Source organism: Colias croceus, chromosome 13, assembly GCF_905220415.1.
Source record: "Colias croceus chromosome 13, ilColCroc2.1".
Taxonomy (NCBI): domain Eukaryota; kingdom Metazoa; phylum Arthropoda; class Insecta; order Lepidoptera; family Pieridae; genus Colias; species Colias croceus.
In genome coordinates this window covers 2642766-2662060 of record NC_059549.1, presented here as the reverse complement: position 1 = coordinate 2662060, position 19295 = coordinate 2642766, and the positions used below count along the sequence as shown (strand labels likewise).

The 19295-nt window shown below is 31.9% G+C and overlaps 1 protein-coding gene across 1 annotated transcript; it reads right to left on the bottom strand.

Moving 5' to 3' along the window:
* Positions 1-684: 684 nt before the first annotated feature.
* On the bottom strand, positions 685-2173 carry LOC123697032. The gene is made up of 3 exons (XM_045643450.1): positions 1520-2173; positions 1113-1442; positions 685-868 (listed from the first exon to the last, which is right to left on the bottom strand). The coding sequence occupies exons 1-3, from the start codon at positions 2092-2094 to the stop codon at positions 685-687; spliced, it is 1089 nt and encodes a 362-aa protein (XP_045499406.1). The 5' UTR covers positions 2095-2173.
* Between the last annotated feature and the right edge of the window lie 17122 nt (positions 2174-19295).

Below are 19295 nucleotides of genomic sequence, written 5' to 3'. Positions count from 1 at the left end.
CTACGCTCACGCGTCAACCACTGTACCAAGGAGGCGGTCAATGTGCAAGTAATACTATATTCTTAAAACAGGGTTTGCATACCCATACAAACATTCTTATATTTCGGCACTTTTCGATGCAATCTAGTTGCATTTATTAATAAGAGTACCTATAACAGCTATTCTAACATACTCCATCTTAAAATCAAATTTATATTGAGCTCAATGTCGACGATAGTTCTAAGACTAAAAGCAAATGCAAGGAAGTGTAAAATCAGGATTCGTGTAATATTTCAGATCAACGATTCGATGCTTCAAACGCTCATCATTCCACCTGAACTGATTCTTTGAGAACCGATGTACTAAATTTTACATATAAGTAATTAATCTAACAACATGTATCACGATAGTATAGCAAACTTAACAGTTATATTCAATACAATTCCCAGAATGATGTGAACACTGAACAACTTATTATTTACTCAAGATATACTTCAAAAGTAACGTTTATAAAACGGTATGTATAAAAACAGATACAGTAGATAACATATGAGAATATACAGCAACTAAACAATTGCTATAATGTAACTAATAAGGAAAAAATGAAAATCTTATTCTCTTGCTCGCATTCAAGTTTTATTACGAAAAAGTGTTTACAAATATAAAACAAGTATAGATAGATGAAATAATTACAAACAATAAAGATCACCAAAAATTATCGTACATTGATACCAAAGCATCATAATTACACAAATCAGTATCACATAGATTCCACCAATAGTTATACAAAGGACGGGAGATACAACCACGCCAGAGGTAGCCTTCGCTTCTTATAGCTCGAACACCGCAGATCTCGTCATCAGAGCACTCTTGTATTGGCAACGCACCTCTACGGAATAAACTAAATTAATAAATAACTAAGAATATCAAAAAAAGTAACATAATAAGGAAATTCAATTTTATCAATTCAAATATTGAATTATAACACGTATATTTGCGTAGTCATAGTTATAATAGTTAAACATATTATATACTTTTGTCATACAATTGTTAATTTAGATAGCTTTGAATTGCATCTTACTATTATAATTGCACTATCAAGAACAAGAATCAATTAATTGAACTTTACGTACATATTGCCTTCTAAACAATTAGTGCTCTCGACAATGTCTTTACTCTTCCTAGTTACGTTAGCTTCGCATCGCAAACACGTCATATCTTTGAAGACAGACAGCCTGAAGCGCTTTGTCCTAGACATTTCTATGACATTTTCAATCCAATCTCGCTTCGTAGAAAATATTTGCGGCATTTCAGAAATGGCAAGGTAATTACAAAGATTGCACGAACAAACATACAACGTAACATTGCGATTTATATTGAAGCAGCCACGGTCAATTATGCCAAACGGAGTGTGCTGAGAATAACACAAATCTTCGTCTTGTTCGCACACGGTGGATGGTATTCTGAAACAAATAAACATTCATTACCTTACATCAAATTATTTTCAAATCAATATGTAATTGATTGCGCTCATACTCACAGTTTATTTTTAGGATCAGTACAATCTTCTATGTCAACGTTATTACAAAATATACAAGACTTTCTGGTTAATGAAACATTTGGTTCCTGAGTTATCTGTACGGTAGTTGTATCAACTGTAGATTTTATAGCTTTAATAGCTTTTTCCGTAGCTTCCTCCTTCGATATAGCATCTAAATCCCTAGATAGATTGAACAATTCATTCTTTATTAATAGATCCTGTATTAGGAAATTCGTCGCTCCGTCCTCAAACTCCGATTTTGTTATAGTTTGGTTTTTATATACCGCCAAGAGTTTCGTCTTCGAATTACTAGTAATTACTTCATGTATAGGCGTAGTATCCTCCTCTTTCATTTGACCAGCATCGCTTACTACTAAATGTGAACCAAATAGCTCTTTAACATTTTTGACCAAAAACGATACAATGTTTGATGTATCATCGTCAGCAAGAGTCGTTTCTGGTAAAACTTCTTCAACCTTTTTTCGAAAATTTGTAAACGTCGGTCTAATTTTCTCTTCAATTTCATTTGAAATTACAATTGGTAAAAGTAAATAAAATAGTTGTATGGAACTCATTGCAAGACACTATTTCTTCTGTCATAGAACTTACAATATTGACATTTGGATTGGCGTCCGTCAAAGGCCTCATGTTGCCATAAACATGTTGTAAATTCAAAATAAATAAATAAGAATATATCGCCACAACAAATGTTTTAAAATATTGAACTTTGTTTCAATAAATTTTGTAGATTTATTTGAAACAAATGCTGTTCTAGCTTTTGTATCGGTCAAATCATTAGTTGTTACATAGTAGTCGTAGGTTCGTCTATAGTTTTCGGGTTTCTTAAAATTTTCATTATTACACAGAATTTTATTGCAGAAATAATACAATGAATTAAATGCAGGTATATCTATACAGCCTCTTGCTACAAAATCTGAACCCGAATCAATATTCGTGAAACAATGTTGATTTTTGCCACACACCATGTATTCTGTACTGAAAGATAAAACAAACAAAATTACTAAAACACTTAACACAATAATCAGAATGCGGCTCATCCAATTTAATTTCATCTATATTTCCTAAAGGTAGAAATTCTCAATAGTTATCAAAATTAATAGGTAATTAACACTTACTTTTTACCATGTTTACAATGATTATCCATCGCGTTATTGATGCCTCTAGTTTCGCAAACCTTACATATCAAGTCCATCCCTTTATCCGCACTTCGCAGTCGCCTGTTATCGTATTCCCAATCTCTTATTGTCTTGTATTCGTAGGAAGCGGTGTCATCAAATGGTTTGTCATTGCAGAGCGGACATTTGCATATAAATGTTCTATTTAACCTGCTTCGGGACATACAGCCCCTCTTAATGTATAGTGGGTGTAGTTCTGTGAAACATTCTTCGCCGTTGCTACAGTTAACTAAACTATGACTGTAAGTGTAAAAGTTTATTAGTAAGCAATATGAATAACAAGCATTAGTGGACTTGGTTAAGTAATAGGGTAGACTTGTAAAAATACCCTATTACTTATCCAAGTGCTATTACATATTTGAAAAAAGGTTTTGTGCTATTAAGAGAAGGGAATTATAATAAAACAATCATGCATCCGGTGATAGTTTTTAATTACACATAATGATACCTCACGGTGAAGTTCCATCAAGTGAAGATAGAGCTAGAGCAAGAACATTCTTTTGTGATCTTTTATTGTAAACAAAAACTCGTATACAGTATTGTTCAATATTAGAACATTGCATAGAATATTGCTAAGAACAATGAAAAAAGAATGCTCTACGCCTGTTTACACAAACATAATTTGACATAGTGGGGTTAGAATGAGCATTCGCTCGTTTGGTGTAAATGCACCGTTATACTATGGTGTTTTATAGACATTATTGATGGAGAAGTGATTTTTTTTAGCATTTAGATTTATACATACGCATTGCCATTATAACACCTGCGATCATTTTTGGATTTAGCTCTTCCCTCACAAGATAAGCACTGAATTTCTTTACCACCTTCGGACCGCCTTATCTGCCTTGGTACATTCTCCTCTGTTAAATTACTTTTGATACGCGTTACATTTTCTTGGTGTTTAAAATAATTCTCAGTGTGGTTGTTGAATTTTGTATTATCCGCAGGCATTACTGTAATTACAGTCTTAGAAGGTTCGGCCAAATTATTTTGCTGAGGTTTCATTGCAATTTTCTTTTGTTCTTTGGTATTATTTGCATACTCGCCTCCGACGCTCGGGACTAATACTGATAATAAAAGAAAATTGAAAAGATTTTGGTTATTTACATTCATTATAATTTGTGACACGTCTGTACAGGTTAAAAATAATACGACAGTGTCTCTTCGTTCATAATAAAGTTCATAATTTGTTCATAATCTATAACACAGATTAAAAATGTCATGGTTAATCCCGTAAGAAGTTTTTATTGGATCTATGCAAAGTTTTATTATAAGTTATTATAAAATATAACTGTTTGTCTGTCTGTCTGTAAAAAATTTGGTAACAATATAGTAAACTAGTTCAATACTCCATGATTTAACTTAAATTGTATTACATTTTAAACACGTACAATTAACTATTTTCATCATGTAAATTGAAAAAGGATATTAAAATGATTAAAGGATGTTGTGACCACATACAGATAATAAATAACATTTTATTCAATATTGAAAAAAGCCTTTCATGACCATACCGCCGGAGTGAAGAGATAATATTTTGCGCCATTATGATTTTTTATTACCTGTTATTTAATACACTTACTGAATCACCGCATATCGCAGAGATTATGGTTTCATTAAAAATTTACTTTTGATGCCTTGAAAGTTGAAGCGAATAACCGTATTAAAGGATTATTTTTATTTAATAACGTTCTCTTAATCGAATATTACGTATTATTTACTTAATCTATACAAATATAATAAAGCTGAAGAGTTTGTTTGTTTTGTTGGTTTGAACGCGCTAATCTCGATAACTACTGGTCCGATTTGAAAAATTCTTTCTATAGCCCATTTATCGAGGAAGGCATGAAGGCTATATCATATCGCCTGGACCAACAGAAGCGGAGCACTGCGGGTAAAACCAAGGAGCACAGCTAGTTCAAAAAATAAAACAGTTCGAAACATTTTAATATTTTAATAATAACCAAACCCAAAAGTTTTCGAAAATAAAAAAATAATCGTATCTAATAGGTATCTAAAGAGGAGCAAGGATTATCAAAAACAAAATTATTAAAGCCAGCTAACCCGTATCAAAAACCAAATATTTTTAGGTATCGTTCTGTTTAAATTTTAACTAAATCCGGCTTCTTTCAAACGGAAACCCCATTTTTCCTGATGTTAAAATGTAAATCCGCTTTCAGGTTGGAGATTTGAAAATTAAGCCTTTTGTAATGAAGTGGTTACTTAGGGGCTATTTTTGAATCCCGAGTTACTCTTTATAAGTACTTCTGGAGTATTACAGATTTTTTGTTCATTTAGATGGTTTTATTGACGAAATTATAGGATAACTAGCAGTACGCCCCGGCTTCGCCGGTGGTACATGTTTACGTTTTCTCTCCGTAAGAACCATCCTCGTACTTCAAGGATTGTTATAAAAAAAAGAATTAACGAAATCGGTTCAGCCGTTCTCGAGTTATGCGCTTACCCACACATTTTGCGATTCATTTTTATATTATAGAATAAGATTTCCTTTCAATAAAAATGAAATAACTAATTAACGAGCATAATATTATATTTAAGGAATGGACGAAATCTATGAGAATTATTTATTAAAACCTAAGATTAAAACGTAGTCAGTTTTGTCGTCATCATTGGCCATTTGCGTCTATTTCAGACATTAGTAGTCAGTATGGGATCTCTTTCGTCAATTGTGTACCAAAGATCTAAAAAGTCCGTACACAATGTTCAACAGTTTGCACAAGAATGCTAAATAAAATCTGAAACACAGTTTATTTTACATTCAAACCAATATACATAACATCAGAACACTATGAGCTATAATAACCATACTTAGCTATGAGACAAGTCACAATCAATTAACTGCGTCTGTTAATTAAATCAATATCAAAATTATCGATAATCACAGAGACGCTATTAGTTTCTCATCCAATTATGTAGCATTTGCAGCTATTTGAATACATAATTAATTTTGACGTTACATCTAGTATGTACATTACCAAATGACTTGAATCTTGGAGACAGACGACTGTTAATCAACTAATAACCAATGGTAATTCTTGGTGATAATTAATAATAATAATAATACCAGCTTAGCAGTCAGTGAATGACTGTTGATGAGATGTATTTGATTCGATACCCGGTGCGGACAAAATTAAGAATTATATATTTTAGGTGATATTCCCTTTAAATATATCATTCAATACATATATACAGTACATTATCCGATCAGCTGATTTTGAATGCGAAATAACAAACATCTATACATTCTTACAAATTCGAGTATTACTATTAGGATGACGCATAAAACAAAAGAATTGGCTAGCGCATACCAGGCAGCCCTATAACGTCACGGAATTCCGCGGCGGGTCTCAGACCGTTCGAATGAAGATTGCCACCGTATCCTCGGCGCAGCGATAGGGTTACTCTTCGATTATTGCCTGTGAATGGACGCAGAGTTAGGTGATTTTAGAACTGACAACGGTTTATTAGAGTAGCTTTTCTGGGCTGTAGAGCTTTTACTCGCGTAGTTCTCGTGATTGAGACAGTTTATTGCAATACAAATTTTCAGGTTCAAATTCTTATTATGTTTTCTTTACGCGTATATTACAATACTTTTTGTTATCATAGTTTTAATAATAATTAAAAACATTATAGTTATATTTTTATATTGTAATACTGTTATGAGGAAATTTATTTTAGTTTCATTATAATTTTTAACTAAAATGTTTCCGGTAAATACTAATCTGAAGTTGGTTTGATGACGATATCATCTGATTTACCTTATTACTACAATTAAACACAAAAACATTTCACACAATATTTTAATTAACACAGCCTGTCTAAACATTCATAACTCTATACAATATTTTTCACAATCGTTTCTGTAACCCAATACAGCGGACAGTCTCCACAGTCCATTGGTTCGGTTCCCGTGTCGCTGTTTCTCATACACTCTACTTTGTACTCAGATTATAAGAAAAAGTTGCAAATTTTTTATACGAGTTTTTGGAATTTCAAACGGTATTTCATGTGGAAACAGGTTGTGTACAGTTTTTGCTCAATGGATAAAGGCATTTCTATTTTAATATAATATGATGTAGGTATATAACTTTTAAATGAAGCTTGAAAGCTCATGTATGAAAATTCAGTTTATTTGTTTGCTAATATTAGGTACTTAAATGTGTTTCAAATTCTTAGTTTTAGTTTTACAACATTGTAACGATTCTTTCAAAAAAATTGACAAATAAAGACATCCTAAAACAGAATCAAATCATTAAACATCAATAGCATAGATCTGTGTCAATAGCACTTACCTTGGCACTAACCCTTCTGTTTTTTCTATATCTTATTCGAGCTCATACTGAAACACCAGCACTCTATCAATCGAATATCTACAAGCAAAAAGAGCATACATTTCCTCGAGCAAAACATCAAATTACAACTACCAACAGACCAACGCCAAAAAACACCCAGTCTCAAATTGAGGCAATCTCATACAATCAAACGCTGCACTAATTGTCCTTCTGATTGCACCTCTATAATTAACCACAATGCACTAACCGGACGGAATTGGCAATCAGTTAATGACTGTACGTAGGTGTTTGTACTATCTTAATGATTGCTGCTATCAAGTCGCAGTTTACTACAACATTTAGCGTTAATTCCTGTATGAATTACAAGGAATGGAGGATCAGATATTGGCTTGAATGTATTATATACAGTACGATTATAAGATCGCTAATATTATAAAACTGTAGAGTTTTTCTGCTTGAAAGCGTTAATTTCAAGAAGCACGGATGAGTTATTTCACTGTTAGATGGTCTATTTATCGAAGAAGGCTCTTTAATATTATCATCATGCTAAGACCAATAAGGAACGGAGCAATGCCGTTAAAAACGTGGGGTCCAGCTGCTGTATTATTGACAGTAAGATTATATATAACAATTGGGTTGTTACACAGGCACAATTCTGAAAGTTTCACTATAGTAGCATCATTATAATAGAAATAAAGAAGGAATATTACCACTTACTATTAAATCTCTCCTTCCTTTTTAACCAAATATTATAGTAGTTAATAAGTGTGATAAGTGTGATAATTACAATGCAAACTAGCTTATTTTGAAAAGAAATGTCATTAATTTTCTTGATTAAAAAAGCTCAACACTTATTTTCAACGTTAGGTAATCGAGTATATATTTATACTGTTACTATTACAGTACAACTGAACATAATATACGAACCATTTATCATTTCCCACCAGAATCCGGAGCATATTGCTTGATAAAAAGCTGAAAGCCTACATAATTGACATGTGTTACGTCGGCTTGACGCGTCTGCGCGTGTAATCGTTTTAAGAGGCTATTATTTGAGGGAATTTCGGATTAATTAGTAAATGAAAAGGGGAATGTGGTTACTCATTTGCCATAATTACGGCGAATTTTCATGTGTGTTAATCATGTAGGTACCTACGGCGAATTTTATGCACATTGCTTACGGGTTGGTTGGTAGTGTAGTAGTACAAAGTAGGTACAATTCGTTAAATAAAATCAGGTTATGCTATTGTGTTTTAAAAGAAGTATTTATTTGAATGAAATGTGTATTTTTTATTTATTTTGTTCAATTTCAGTGTTTCCTATTTTATAGAGCCAATATGACGAATTATAATTTTCTTGTGTTTCTTATTATGTGAACATAAAAATCGCATATATAATAATTAGCTTGAATAATATTATTTTATTACGTCCAAATCACCCAACAGATAGAAATTGCATATAGATTTCACAAACGTATTAAAAAACAATAACATCTAACAGCTTTCCACAGAACTTTTACGTTCTATTGAAATAGAAATGCTTATTTTGCTAACAGCAAACATTGAGGAAACAATTATTCGAATCGTCTATAGACGGTTCAAACAGCACTTAAAAATACCTTAAGTAACAAAGAACAAAACGTATTTCTCGGAGCGAAGATAGTTTTCTTTACATTTTCTCCGCTATTATGTAGATTTAAAAAGCGCATCGCCTTTTCTATTACCTGAAAAGCCATCTGCATTGTACCATCGTTGTATGCTAACTGGCCACGATGTAATATTAAGCTGTAGTTTCATTAGATCGCACGAATATTGTGAGCTTAACAGAAAATAACTCGGTGGCTTCCTTGTATCTTCACCAAGTGTAGAGACACCATTATCGTAAAAATTAACGGCCATACCTTGCATTATGCGCTCGAATCTAAACCGTCTGCATTTAATGAAACATAGCATACAGAACGTATGAAACAGTGAATTTAGATGGCGCAAAAATGAAAGAAAATTGCACATTTCTTACAGTTTTATGGACTCCAGACGGGGATGTTTAAATTTATTTTATTGCATATATTCATTTGGACTGCAACATATGAAATTGTACAGTGATAACTGTATTATTTACGAAGGAAACGAACGAGGTGTGAAACTTAAATAAAATTTTATTTATTTTAAAATAAAAACTTAATTTCTAGGCACGTAGAGAAACGTATATTACTGGTGCAATATTATCGTATATAGTAATTGATATTTATGTATTATACATCAACCATTAGGTAAATTAAAGAAGGTGATTATTTTTAATTAACGACTTTCCTTCGAACTTTCTACAAAAATCCAACAAATATTATGCTTGCATTTTTTTTTCCAAAGGAATATTTTATGCTCTTTATTTATAATACATTTATTGATCCAACAGTAATATTTGCAAGTTCTATAGTTACCTTCTTATACTAGTCACATCAATAAAATTTCTAATTACATTTAATATTAACATGATCTCTTGTGAAGTTAAATTGCAACTGGAAAAGAGAACACGCACTGCAGTACTGCAGAGCGTACATTTATATATAATATTGTGTATATTACACTAGTACAAGTATAAAGTTGCCTTAATTTGTAAGCGGAGCGCTTGTAATAATAATTAATTAGTATGTACCTACTTAATTTAAAATCATAATATAAATTGTATTTTAAAATCAAAAATAGTCTTCATAATTTATTTCGGTTGTACAAGTTGTAAAATAACTATCAGACGTATGAAAAACAGTTGTGAATTTTAAAATATTTGAGTGCTTTTTCGTTGTTTTGATTTTACGCGTTTAGTTTATCAATTCTATATTCTAATTAAATAAATATTTTTGTTGCAGATTGAGTGGAAAGAATCACTTCAACGCACAGACGAAAAAAGTCGCAGACGCAGCAAGAAAAACTAAATACTCTTTAGATACAATTGCACATTAAAAATATCATTTAAATCACTGATTGTCATTTGTTTTTTTTTCAATATTTTAACGATTCAAATGAGCTTCTTAACAAAGTCTAATTGAATGAATAAATATTTGAGTTTGAGTCAATAAAACACATTGACAATTGCTGAAATCCTATGACTCAGGCCACACACCAAACTAGGATATTCTATCAAGAACACAGGAGCTTGCAACAAAGGGCTGGAGGATACAAGCGTTAGACCATCTCAAGCAAACGAACAGGCAGAGTTCTGTTTGGAACCGAGTTGTACACAGTGTTTAGTTAATAAACACGGTTACCTAGTAATGGCTGCTTGGAATTACCTTTGTGTTCAATGTTCGTGGGATAGTAATCAATTGTTGGTAAAATCTATGTTACATTAAATCTCATAATGTAGTTATAGTAACATCTTATTACTTAAATTACTGTGTACATTTTTGTGTTAATAAATAAGGTTACCTAGTAATGCCTGGTTGGAATTACCTTTGTGTTCGTCAATCAATTGTTGTGAAAATCAATGTAAAATCACAAGGTTTATTACAGTACACTGACTTGAAAAAAAAGAGCGTATGTGCCGAGCATACGTGTCAGAAGTGAAACTTCTTTGGCAAGATTCAAAGATACCAAAATCGTCGCCTCACTCCATAACGTGACGGTGTTGTCATGACGCTACCTTGAAATTTTACTCTCAACGCGCCTAAAGAAGTTTCACTTCTAAATGTGTATATTTTTGTGTTTAGTTAATAAATACGGTTACCTAGTAATGCCTGGTTGGAATTATTTTTGTGCTCATCAATTAATAGTTGCAAAAATCTATGTAAAATGAAATCTCATAATGTTACAGTTACAGAAATAATTACTTGTAATAATTTATCATTAATACCCGCTTAATATAGTAATTGGTTATTTAAATTACATTTGAATGAAATGAGTACTGGATATTGTTTAAATCAAACATCGATACACTACAAAATTACCTGAAAATGTTTATGGATTGAAAATTAACTTTGAATCAAAAGTAGAGAGCAATATTATAATATTATATATTTAATAGGTACTTTGATTTTTAACGATTTGCTTTAGATTGTCAATGTTTTAATTCTAGAATAATAACAACTCCATCTTTATCCACTACCGCACTCAACTGAGAATTTTTGCAATTGTTTATATTTCGCATACTTTAACAACAGTCTAGTTCCATTCGTTTATTTCTACAAATCTCGCTAACTCAAGACAATCATTTTATTCGTCCTTAAAAAAATTAATGTATGTATAATCTGCCAACGTGTTAAACGTTCAATAATAATATCGTAAATATAGCGCAGAGATATTTAACATACCTTGATCCGGCCGTCAATCAAAATAAGTGGTTACCTATAACTAGTTTGTAGCGATCTTATAAAAAGCAAAAAAGATATGTGATGACATTAATTGTATAGAAAATGATTATGCAGTTTTTTATTATGTAGAAAAATTCTCATGCAAATGATGATGTTTATCATAATAGTATGATAGTTCAGTAGATGCACTTTTAGTAAAACACATACTTGTGTACGAAATACTAAGCAGATAGTAATCAGGTAGTTAAATCGAAACATACAATTGACGCGAATATTCTTTAAATACAAAAATATATTATTCAATTAGACTTCTAGAAGCACTTTTGAAAGAAAGAAAGAAAGAAAACGTTTATTTAATGGCACATAGCGTAATTGTAATTTTAGAAGTTTTTACAGAGAAAAGCCTACTAGAACTCTAAATTTCTTATATCGTTAATATAATAATCATTATTACCGACCCACGATGACCTAAGTTTAAATCCTGTCCAATAAATTAAGATGCCTCTGCAGATCAATTTATTGGTGGCTACACAATTTATGTGATGTCACACAATTGTGTGTCAGAGAGCACTTAAAGCTCTTGATCTTACGCCTGATCTATCTTCAATAGGATTGCTAAATTCATATTTATGATAACAACTTAGAGATAATATGCAGATAACACTGCTGGGTAAACATTTCTTTAATTTCTAAGGGCCGATTTTTCAATGCTTGGATAAAATTATATTCGTCGAATAATGTATAAAACTACCATTTTAAAAACGTATTCTAATTGCCCGTATTTGACAGTTTACGTGACATTTTAATATTATCGTGTAATAGTTTATTGGACGGATAAGTTTTATCCAAGCATTGAAAAATCGGCCCTAAATCTAATAATATTATAATTGAGCTTTTGACATTATAATTATGATAAACGTTTTACAATTGCTTTACAATCTACTTCAAACAGAGGAAGTAAATTTTTCTGTATTTTTTTTTGGGTTTGTTACCTCAGATCTTTCGACTGTGTCAACAGATTTTGATAATTCTTTTTTTTAAGGTTGTGCCATGTGGTCACATGTAATTTGGTTTAATTATGACACTTTGCAAGATTCCGTTTTTGTTATAAATCTATATCATAATCTAGAGTCTAGAAAATACTCGAACAAGTTACTACCTAGCATGAGACATCTTTCGTAGGTAACATACAAGTAATGTTCAACTGAATCTATCATCTAGCTATGCTTCTTAATACCGCAATTACTTCAGCACATTCACCGTACCAACTACACAGTACAGAGTAACAGAAACTAAAAAGCTAAACAATTTTGACGCACATTTCACTCATACGAGTTCTTCTTACCTCACGTACAGATAATACTACAATGAGGCATACAAATTATCGCTTGTGCCGACATCTGCCGCGTATCCATTTGAAGCGTCCTATATCACCACTTGATCCCGTTCAAATTCAATCTCTATGGTCATGTTATTGAGTTCAAAATCGTGCGCATGATTGTATCGAACATTTTTTCTTACCAAAGGGTCAGTGGTCGGCGAATAACTCAGTAAGACATGATCACGACTGGTGGGCTATGCTCCACACCTCGTTATGTGTTAACTAGCGCATTCGCTCACGACGCGATGTTATCCAAAAACTTCAAAATACAGTGTGTTGATGCTTCGACGACATAATGAGACGCTGTGTCGTTAGTTTGATTTATTTTGGGCACTTATTTTTGACGAGTTTGAGGCGTTAATGATTCAAATGGGAATTCATTTCTGAGCTTTCATGTTAAGTAGGCTTGGGTGATATTCGATATTGTATATTATGACGTCATTATCTAATTTTATGGCGAATTAATAAGCTATATCGCGATCATAAAACATAATTTAAATAAATACGAACTATCTAAAGAATCATTGATGTTTCATTAATATTACATTTTATAGCTACAATCACCTAAAAATTACATTACAATGGCGATAAAACGAAAAGAAGACCTTGGCTAAGAAACCTGATTCGAAATTAGGTTACTTTGAATATATATTTTACGTTTTCCGACACATTATTGCTGTTGGAGATAATATATTTAGTTGGAACGTTCGCTCGTTAACTCTTCTGAGATTGACGTGAAAACAGGAAGCTACAAAAGTAATAAGATTTCATTTGTTGTGTTTTGTTTAGTAACAAATTAAATGAACACAATGCTGGAATTGATAACATGAGCATATAATTAGGACTAGATCTCTTGTAGTCAGCACTAGGTACCTAGGATGATAACAAAAATATGATTGTTTTTTGGATTGCCTTATGCAGAAAAGTGCAATTCATCGTTTTGCACAAAGTTCATAGTTTTGCAAATCGTCAGTGTAAATGAAAATCTAAATTTCTTAATTGTAAAACTGCATACGTTTATATTATAGGTAATTAATAGATATAAAAAGTGTGAAAAATTCAATCATTTTATACGCTGGTTTACAGTGCAGTTTTATACACTAATGTACAATACAGCTGAAAAAAAAATAATAAAATCTAAATATTTTACCTATTCCTTACAAACATTAAAATACACTATCAAAACACACACTTCCGCAATTATTATAAACAAACACAAACAAACGAAAGACGTATTAAATCCACGGATCTCATGTTTATAAAAGATAATAATACACTAATGTTACTGCAGTTTTCGGAATAACATTCGTTCGTTACCTTTGTTTAACGAATCCATTCGCACACGGTTGATTGACGTTGATCGGCGGATTTGCAAAACGTTTCACACCGGTTTTATTCCTGTGTTATCATGGAATAGTTGTGTACTTTCGCTCTTATACATAATAGTTCAGGATACATCGCCCATTTTTGCAAGTGACTACTATCAAGCTGATTTTCCGTTTGTAGCTTTATTTTGATGAGACGCCCAATAATTTCGTGTACGAAACTCTCGATTGTGGTAGCTAACAGAGATAACAAGGATAAAAATTTTTGATTTGATGGTTCTGGACGATATTATCATAAGTTTCAATAAAAAATAAATGTTTATTTTGCATTCCGATCCAGTGCAGTGCTGATACTTTGATTTTATTTTACACCGTTTTATTTTCATAACAAACTGTGTAAATCTTCCAAGCTTAGCTTCCAAGATATAAAAATATCTCTACACCTCAGTTTATTTAATATACTTATTTTATCAAAATCGATTCAAGAGTTCTTATGAAACATGCGTACTCACTTACGTTTTTAGGTTTATTAGCAAATACACTGAAAAGTAAATTCGCAAAATACAATATTATTCAAATAAGTACTAGCGGTCCGCCCCGGCTTCGCCCGTGGTACATTTTTACGTTTTCTCTCCATAAGAACCATCCTCGTACTTCAAGAAATGTAATAAAAAAAGAATTAACGGAATCGGTTCAGCCGTTCTAAAGTTATGCGCTTACCAACACATTTTGGGATTCATTTTTATATTATAGATTATAAACCAAGTACAAGATACGTAAACAATAAATAAATTAGTATCCGTTATTCCTTTAAATTTTATTTATCCAGTTAAAAATCAACTTTAGCACGCTTTACTCTGTATAATGTTTGGATTAAATTGATTTATAAAGTTGTTTCTGCTAAACGGTATCGAATGGTTCGATTAACTCATTATTAGTTCTTGTTTGAAGTGCAATGAATAATTTCATATTTTCTGAATGCATTTTACAATTCAAATTGTATATTTTGTGGAGGTTTAGCCTGCATCTTACTTTATTTATAGCTGTTACGCCTATCCTCTGTACTTTATTGATATTCTAGCGGTCCTGGCTTCGCCCGTGGTGCATGTTTACGTTTTATTTCCATAAGAAACATCCTCGTTCTTCAAGGAGCATTCTAAAAAAAATAATTATCGAAATCAGTTCAGCCGTTCTCGAGTTTTGCGCTTATCAACACATTTTGCGATTCATATTATAGATATCAATACCCTAAATATACTGGCAATATTATTCTCATAAATATTATCATGTCCCTACCTATACCAATACTAAAATAAAAAGTAAAGTTAAACCTACTTCAATAAAAATTACGCGCACAGTTAATGGCTGCTAATAAATGATTTCACAACATCGTTATAAACAATAATCAAACGATCAATGAATTCAAACGAGAAAATCAGCTTCAAAGTAGTCTAGCACCACTTTGCGATAATCTTCTCACTATCGAAGCGACATCTACTTAACATATCCTACTACCATTAAATGCGAAAGTTTGTATGTTTGTTTGTTACTCCTTCACGCAAAAACTACTGAACCGGTTTGGATGAAATTTGGTACCAGGATAGCTGGAGCCTAGGATAAGTAAGTTTTATTCCGGAAATCCCATGAGAACGGGAAATATGCGGGTTTTTCTTTGACTACGCTGGTGAAGCCGCGGGCGGATAGCTAGTATATCATATCACGTGTGTGTGTGTGTGTGTTCAAGTGTTGCACTGTATATAAATACGAAACACCTCAGGCATCAATCTTCGATACATCACCATACTCATTACACTTTAACTACCAACAAACTTGATGAACGTCTCGTTTCGCTTGTAAAGTGCAATTTCACTGTTCTATAAATAAGGATAAGATTACAGACGATTTACCCGTCCACACTCCTGCCGACACTTTTGTATTTTAATATTTTAAACCTTTTTTAAACGCAGTCGAAAACGATTTTCGTAATTTAAGGGTGCTGTGAGGTTAAGTTTAAATATAGTGCAAAGGTAATAACATGTATTGTAAGAAACGTTATGAACGTGGTGAAAAATTAGGATGTAATTTTTAGGGCCAGTTTCAACACTTTTTATGTATACTTTCTCACATTATTCGTCAAGTTTTGGTAGGTTTCCAAAACGTTAAAATATTAAAATCCTATAAATAAAACAATTGGGAACGTATTCGAGGATGTCTGGACTCTGGATAACGGAAATCACATCAAATTTTCACTTCAAAACTAATATTAAAAATGGAAAAATTGAACTTAATTATAGTCTGCATAGTTCTTCTACCAGTTTCATTTTTTATTAAGAATTAATTAAACATACAACACATGCATTATCATAAGTATATAAGACAGAAATTCAACAAAAATGATTCAATCCGATCCCCTCAGGACGTCAAAAGTCATGTATAACATTGGCCACTCGTATCGAGCGTACCTATCAGAATTGAAATCCTCTGTAATATTCTCAGAGTACCGCAGTAATAAGCAAATTCTAGCATGTTGGGAATAAACCCATGTTCACGGTTCACGCACGGAATTGGCCTATGTTTCATTACGAAGTTTTTCCACAATCCGAAGTTTTGCCTCCTGTGGGTTTAGCGTATGCTGATGTGAACATGTTATGAACGTATCAATCTAGTGGGAGTTAAAATTGTAACGCGGGACAAGAATGGTATGCCTACTTGTGTACTTAGTTGGTACATAGATATTGTATTATTTATTTATTTATTTAACACTTTATTGTGCAAGAAACAAAAATATACATAAAGGTTACAACAATAAGTTAAAAAAAGCACAAAAGGCGGCCTTATCACTATGTAGTGATCTCTGCCAGGCAACCACGACGCTTGTATGTGTGAGTGTGTTTAAACGTAACAATTGTAATTTTATAGTAAAATGTAAATAAAACAAGTTTATGGTTTTTTTTTTCATTATTGCTAGTGCATTAACGACTTAAAAGTCTAAATGTGAATAATACTCATAAAATTAGATACACAGACAGCTATTTCGGAGAAATAAAACTCTACCTCGTCCACGCAATATTTTATCCAAAAATACACTTACTTCTAGCCCATTACCCTGACTAAAATTTGTATCTATTAAAACAAAACTTCCATAATTACAAACTTACAAATGATAAGCCGGAGCACCCACCGCAACAAAACTTAGCAGACAGATTTGTCATAATTTCCTCCCATAATTAACAATAGCTTGTTACTCTTTCGGGACTAGTCCTTCATTGCAATCTTCATCTAATGGGCCCTCTTCACAATGGGCAGCGTTGGACGAGTAGTCGAGGCAATCACGATAGAGTAGAGGGCCAAAACGTTTAATCGGCCGTCATTGTAGATGTTTATTATAGTCGCCGTAATGGTGGCCAACATCGACGATCGTTTGTTGGGCCAACGCTGCCCATTGTAAAGAGGATCCATACTATTACACGTGGATACAATTCCCTAAACTCTTTGAATATCAAAACTCCCTTGTCCCTTTTTAATGAACAAGTTAAGCTAGATAGCTCGAGTTGCCAATTTGGCTAACATCTTTTCATAACTATAGATTCAAGGTTTATTATTTGTTAGTAATAAAAGATGGGTAAGTTATACTAGTCATAATTTTAAAGAAGGTATGAATAAATTTAAATTATATTGTGTTAGATTTTATCTCTGAATTTGTGAAGAGTCTGTTAACTTTTGACTTATATAGAGCAAACTTTAAAATCTATTCGGATAAATGGATCGGAAAACCAATAAATGCATCTAATTGAAATCATATTATTATTTATCCAACACTATGCAGCATTATAATAACGAGCATTGTAATGTTTTTGAAATGATTTCCATTAGTTTCTGTGATCTGTGTTTCCATTATTTCGCAATCATTTAGGTTTTAATGCAAATATTCAGTGAACTATAAGGCCTTTGCATTTTAAATTAGTTTTATTTATATAACTACTACATATTATTATTATTAAATACATAGGGTACCTAATTAAAAGTGAATAAAAGTTCCAAATATCTTGATAAAATTATTAAATAAACGCAACCACAAAACCATAATTAACCCATCATATTTCCGCTGGTTAAGAGTTAATCTTCTAATAAACTAGTAGTTAGCACCCACTAAAAACTAAATCTTGTCTAGACATCTCACTGTGTAACACTTTAGAGATATTATAAGCATCACGGGAGCTTATAATATTTAATGTAAACATTATTTTTTATTATGTTTACAAATAAGCCCTTTATTGAATAACACGATGCTTCGTTTAAAATTAAATTGGCTTTTAAAGTGAAGATTGGGGCAAAAAATTTTAGAAAAATAAAGCTAAAGTGTGATGATGAATTTTATGTTTTTTTTTTGCTACAAGTATTACTTTTAGCCTTTACCGTTTTAAATTATTCACACTTCTTTGTTATTATGTTCGTAACTGTCGTACATAGATGTGCCTGAAGTTTGACTGGCAGAGATGGCTTTGAGCCATAAGGCCGCCATTTGTGTACATTTTGAATGGTTTTGTTTTAATTTTATTTAAGTCTGTTGTACAATAAAGAGTAAATAAATAAATAAAACAGATGTGACAAGCAAATCTATAGGTAAAATATTATTCAGTAAATCTATCTAGATATTATTCTATTCAGTATCACAACATAGTATAAAACAAAGTCGCTTTCTCTGTCCCTATGTCCCTATCTTTATAACAAAGCAACGGATTTTGATGCGGTTTTTTTTAAGATAGAGGGATTCAAGAGAAAGGTTTTAGTATATAACTTGTTAGGTTTTAGATAAAGCGGGCGAAGCCGCGGGCGGAAAGCTAGTTTTACATAAATCAATAGTACCTAATATACGTCGTTCAATATAACCTACATAAAACATGTACAATATTGTATTTCCGTATGATTCGAAAGCGACTAACCTTATTTGTGAAGTTCACCGTTCCTAATTAAAGAAATAACTCTTTGTAACACAATAGTGTGGTCAGACAAAGGAGTGTAATAAAAGAATTCCTAAGAAAATGCGTTCTCTATTTTGAAGCTAATTATAAGAGGAAAGGAATCGATTCGTTTACACGATTGCGCAAGCGAGTTCTCGATTATAATCCATATTACGATTCTTTATTAACTACTAGTTTAATGATGTTTATCAAAATCGATAATAGGTATCGATACCTATAATTTTATGATGTTGATTAATCGTAGATCAAAATAAAGAAAAATGTTATATAAGTATT

Coding starts and splice junctions, on each gene's coding strand:
- LOC123697032 (XM_045643450.1), bottom strand. CDS start 2,094: ATGAGTTCCATACAACTATTTTATTTACTTTTACCAATTGTAATTTCA. Junction 1,443..1,519: donor ACTGATCCTAAAAATAAACT/GTGAGTATGAGC, acceptor TATTTGTTTCAG/AATACCATCCACCGTGTGCG. Junction 869..1,112: donor AATTGTTTAGAAGGCAATAT/GTACGTAAAGTT, acceptor TTTATTCCGTAG/AGGTGCGTTGCCAATACAAG.